This window comes from Orycteropus afer, unplaced genomic scaffold (genome assembly GCF_000298275.1).
Source record: "Orycteropus afer afer isolate SDZICR_OR568_19922 unplaced genomic scaffold, OryAfe1.0 scaffold00330, whole genome shotgun sequence".
Taxonomy (NCBI): Eukaryota; Metazoa; Chordata; class Mammalia; order Tubulidentata; family Orycteropodidae; genus Orycteropus; species Orycteropus afer.
Window position 1 is genome coordinate 1,891,300 of NW_006921917.1, and position 4,512 is coordinate 1,895,811.

Here is a 4,512-nt window from a genome sequence, read left to right on the forward strand (position 1 = left end):
CAGAGCTTGAATCATATGAAATTGCCAATATTTAACTGCTAAGACAGCAGTGCCATAGAGTTCAACTTGATAATACATGTATTTTTAACATATCCAATCCACTCCCAATTTTTCACTGTGGCCCTCTAGCTGGCTGGCACTGTGACTTCTGCTAGATGGATATTATATGACAAAGATCACTAACTAGTGTGCCCTCCTGGGGAGCGAGCCTTTCTGTGCACGATGTACAAATCTTGAAAAACATGGCCAGTGTTGTCTAGGTCGGCTGCTGCTGTGTGTCTTTGCAAGAGTGAGCTCATAACACAAATGTGAAGATTATCTTTTGGTCTTAGAGCGTGACCCTAATGTTTTCCTTTCTTATCATGTTTAATTCTGTTAGAGGCTGAAGAATGTAGGAGGCTTGGGTAGAGAGTTTTAGCAGCCAGGAGCAGTGAGTGGTGGCAGTATTCAGACAAAGGGCTCTGTGAATTCTTGGTCATCTGAACTGGACACAGAGGGAGGGATTGCTGTCCAAGACACACCCTTGGGCTGACCTCCATGGCAGCACAGCCATGCCACCTACTATGTTCTCAGTTTTTAACCTGTCTCTTATTCTAAGTCCATTTTACTTTTGAACCATTTACTTTTTACTATGAAAAAACCAAAAAGTTCCTAAGTGGTATCACTCTCCTGATCAGCTATGACTCCTCACATTCACTGACAAACCATTATTGGGATAGGATAACACAAAGTAGAAAGCAGCTTAGCTTTAGAGGTGTTTGCTTGTGTATAAATCTACTGTGATAGACATATGGCAGGTTTAGGAACTGTGATGATTATGTTTGTCTGTCAACTTGGCTAGGCCTGATTGAGTGGCTGGGCATCTAGATATAATATTCCCCATGATGAGACTGGAAATCAACTCCATGATGGAATCTACTGGGAGCAGCCGAGTGGCTGCCTTTGGGTATGTGGTCTGCTTCCTGTATATAAACAGCAGCTTTGGGAATGGTCTCTAGCCTATGGCATGCTTGGACCCTGCATGTAGCCGTGTCATTGCTCAGCAGCCTGCTTTGCTCTGCCAACCTTGGGACTTACAGTGGACTTAAGTTAATGGCCTGCTGTGTGATTTGGTAACATCGGTACTGTGCCTTTTTACTTGTCGACCTTGGGGCTTCTCAGCCTCAGCAGCCAGCAGCTGTCTGAGTGAAGAATTGTTGCCTCTAGCTCCAGTGGGCCGGAAGCAGGAGGCAGAGCTGGACCCCAAGATTGAGGGGCTTTCACCTAGCCCCTAGAACCTGGCACTTTGAACTTGGACTTAAAGCCTCCAAACTGTAAGAATAAACTCCTGTTTGTTAAGGCCATTCCCATTTGTGGTTTATTTCCTGTCAGAGTGGTACAAGGGAACCAGAACAGGGACCAAAGGGTGCCCAAAGACTCGTAGGCAGAGAGAACTCAGAAACAAACTTATTCTTTCTCCCCTGTTACCTCCCCCTACCTAATTCCAGTTTGCCTCAATAAATCCCAGACATGGTAAAGAAGAGACAGACAGTTTATTCCACATCACCCATACTGGAGGCAAGGCAGGAACAAGGAAGAGGAGTGCAAAGCTGGACTAAAGCCCTTCCCTTGCTGATTCCTTCCACTGATGAGAGGGCAACCTATTCAGGGATGGGGAGAAGGGTGAGGAGGGGGCTTCAAATGAACGGACAGAACTTGACGTCTAGGAGCCCTCAGAAAAGGTTAGAGATGTCTTCTTCTTCCTCAGGATTTGGGGCTTCCATCTGGCTGTCAGTAACCTCTTTGCTCTTACTCAGAGACTCTCCGACTGAGCGAAAATGGTTGCTCCAGGACATGATGCCAAAGGGATGCATCAGAACCAGTCTCCAGAAATTTTTTTGGTTGAAGTAGCAAAGGGCCGCTGGGAAAGGATAGAGAATGGGAGAGAGGAAAGTTGGAGAAGGAGGGAAAGTTACAAGCAGGGTGAAGCCAAAAGAAAAACAAGGCCCTAAGAACCTATCCCTGGGGATTACCACTCCCTTCCCTCCACATTTTCCCTTCCCCGACCCACCTATGTCCCCCATCTCCCCCTACAGGATCCTCCTGGCCACTTACCACAGGTGACATACAGGAAAAACACCAGCCAACCAATGAAATAGCTCCAGCCAATGGGGATTGATAAATTCTTCTCCCACTCAAAGATCCAGAGGTTAATAGGGAACAACATGAGGGTGACGAAAATGAAGGTGACTGGGAGACAGGAAGGGGAGAGGTCTCATTCTCAGCCAAGAATCCCAGAGACTTCCTCATCTGTTGAGCTACAGCCACAAACTACAACTCCCATTACACAGAGAGTCACGGCCCCAGAGACTTATGGGAAACAGCCCTCCACCTCCACCTCTCCAGTGGCTGGGAAATGATGCATCACAATTTTTAATCAACCACTTCTAGTTCTATTCTCCCACCACCCACAAAAGTCCCTAAGAAGGGAAAAGGGAGAGGCGCCCAGGAAGGAGTGGGTTAGGAGGACCGTTTCCAGAGTTAAGGGTACCTTCACAGATGCTCATTGTGGTCCCAATCCAGCCAAAGGAAGGCAATTTCTGACGACCAAGCAAAAATGGCAGGTGCAACCAGATGGTGAGAAGACAGCCCAGGCCAAGGGCCAAACAGAAGCTGACTTTGGCCACCCCATAGAATGGCTCCTCTGGGGAGAAAGAGAAAACAGAATGAACTAAGGATTTACAAAAGAGGAACATGTTCAGGCTCATTAATAACCAAATTTGAAACAACAATGGAATACCAGTTTCACTTAGTAAGTAAGCACAAACTCTTGTGATTGGATTGTTTGATAACACCAACCCTATGAAAAAGAATACCTCAGTAGAACAAAACAGAGGACTTGAACTGAAATTCTCAAAAGAAAAAATCAGATATCCAATAAACATATGCAACTTAACACAAAGAAGTACAAATTAAATGGGGTGGTTTTTTTTTTTTTTTTTTTAATATATCAGATTAGCAAAGATCAGAACAAAACTAGTGATACCTAGTGTAGGAAAGATGCTGTCACACCCTGCTGGTGGGTAGCATTTCTGGTGAGTGATTTGGCACAAAGCAGCCAAAAAATTCAAATTGTTAGGGCCCTGTGACCTAGCAATGCTTCCTCTTGGAAATTATGTTCTAGAAATAATCAGAGATGCGCACCAAAATCTATGTACAGGGATCTTCTTTGCAGAGATATTAATATCCCCAATAAGCGATTTGTTAAATAAATTATTGTTGTCGTTAGCTGCTGTCAAGTCTGCTCTTGACACACGGTGACCTCATGCACAATAGGATTGGACCACTGTGATCCATAGGGTTTTCATGGGCTGATCTTTGAAACTAGATCACCAGGCCTTTCTTTCTACTCCGTCTTAGACTGGAAGCTCTACTGAAACCTGTTAGCATCACAGCAACACAAAAGCCTCCACTAACAGATGAGTGGTGACTGAGCTGCAGATTATAGTATACCCACACATTAGATTAGAGCTCTGGTGGTGCAGTGCCTAAGGCATTTGACTGCTAACCAGAAGATTGGTGGTTCAAACCTACCAGCCGCTCTGCAGAAGGAAGATGAAACAATCTACTTCCGTGAAGATTTATTGCCTTGGAAACCCAGTGGGGGTTGCTATGAGTTGGAATCAACCTTAGATTGCCATTAAAAATTATAAACCAAACCCAGTGCCATCTAGTCAATTCTGACTCATAGTGACCCTATAGGATAGGACAGAACTGCCCTACAGGGTTTCTAAGGCTGTAAACCTTTACAGAAGTAGATTGCTTCATCTTCCTCCCACAGGGCAGCTCGTGGGTTTGGATCACCGACTTCTGGTTAGCAGCCAAATGCCTTGCCCATTGCACTGCCAGAGCTCCTCGTAAGATAGATACTTATCTCCAAATAGAATGTTCCTCACAAGAAACTGGTAACAGTGATGGCCCCCAGAGAAGGAGAGTGACAGCTAGAGAGAAGAGACTAACTTTACTATACAATCTAGTATATATAGATTTTTAGTAGTTTTTAAATTTAGCACTTTATAAATTTTTTACCCTGTTCGTATGCTACCTAATCAAATAAATGTTAAAAGTTAGTGATGTTATGGAAGAATTATTTAATGACATGAGTAAATGCTTATAAATGAAAAGTAGAGTTGGCAAAATAAAACAGAATGATTATAATTTTGAAAATATAAATTAATATATGAAAAGCATATGTACTTATATAGTATATAAATACATATAAATATTTAAATCTAAATATCTTTAAAAGACTGGAAAATAAATCCATTACAATGTCAACAATAATTATATCTTTGTGGGGAAATTTTAGGTGATTTTTATTTTCTTTCTTGAACTTTTCTACATTTCTCATAATAACTGTGCAACTTATTTTTAATCAGAAAAAAATATATCTGTATCTCTCTCTCTCTCTCTCTCTCCCTCTCCGTCTCTCTCTCTCTCTCTCCCTCTCCCTCCCTCTCTCTCTCTCTCTCT

The 4,512-nt window shown here is 43.0% G+C and overlaps 2 protein-coding genes across 2 annotated transcripts in view; one reads left to right on the top strand and one right to left on the bottom strand.

Annotated features, from left to right (window-relative positions):
- RPL26 (ribosomal protein L26) overlaps positions 1 to 1,598 on the top strand; it is a 32,172-nt gene extending 30,574 nt beyond the window's left edge. The window contains exon 3 of the mRNA XM_007952345.2: positions 1,488 to 1,598. Within this exon, the coding sequence (XP_007950536.1) occupies positions 1,488 to 1,598 (111 nt within the window). The remainder of the gene's footprint in view (positions 1 to 1,487) is intronic.
- Positions 1,599 to 1,712: 114 nt separating this feature from the next.
- Positions 1,713 to 4,512, bottom strand: part of ODF4 (outer dense fiber of sperm tails 4) — a 3,956-nt gene continuing 1,156 nt past the window's right edge. The window contains exons 2-3 of the mRNA XM_007952346.1: positions 2,095 to 2,229; positions 1,713 to 1,900 (exon numbers count right to left, since the gene is read on the bottom strand). Of these exons, the coding sequence (XP_007950537.1) occupies positions 1,713 to 1,900; positions 2,095 to 2,229 (323 nt within the window). The remainder of the gene's footprint in view (positions 1,901 to 2,094; positions 2,230 to 4,512) is intronic.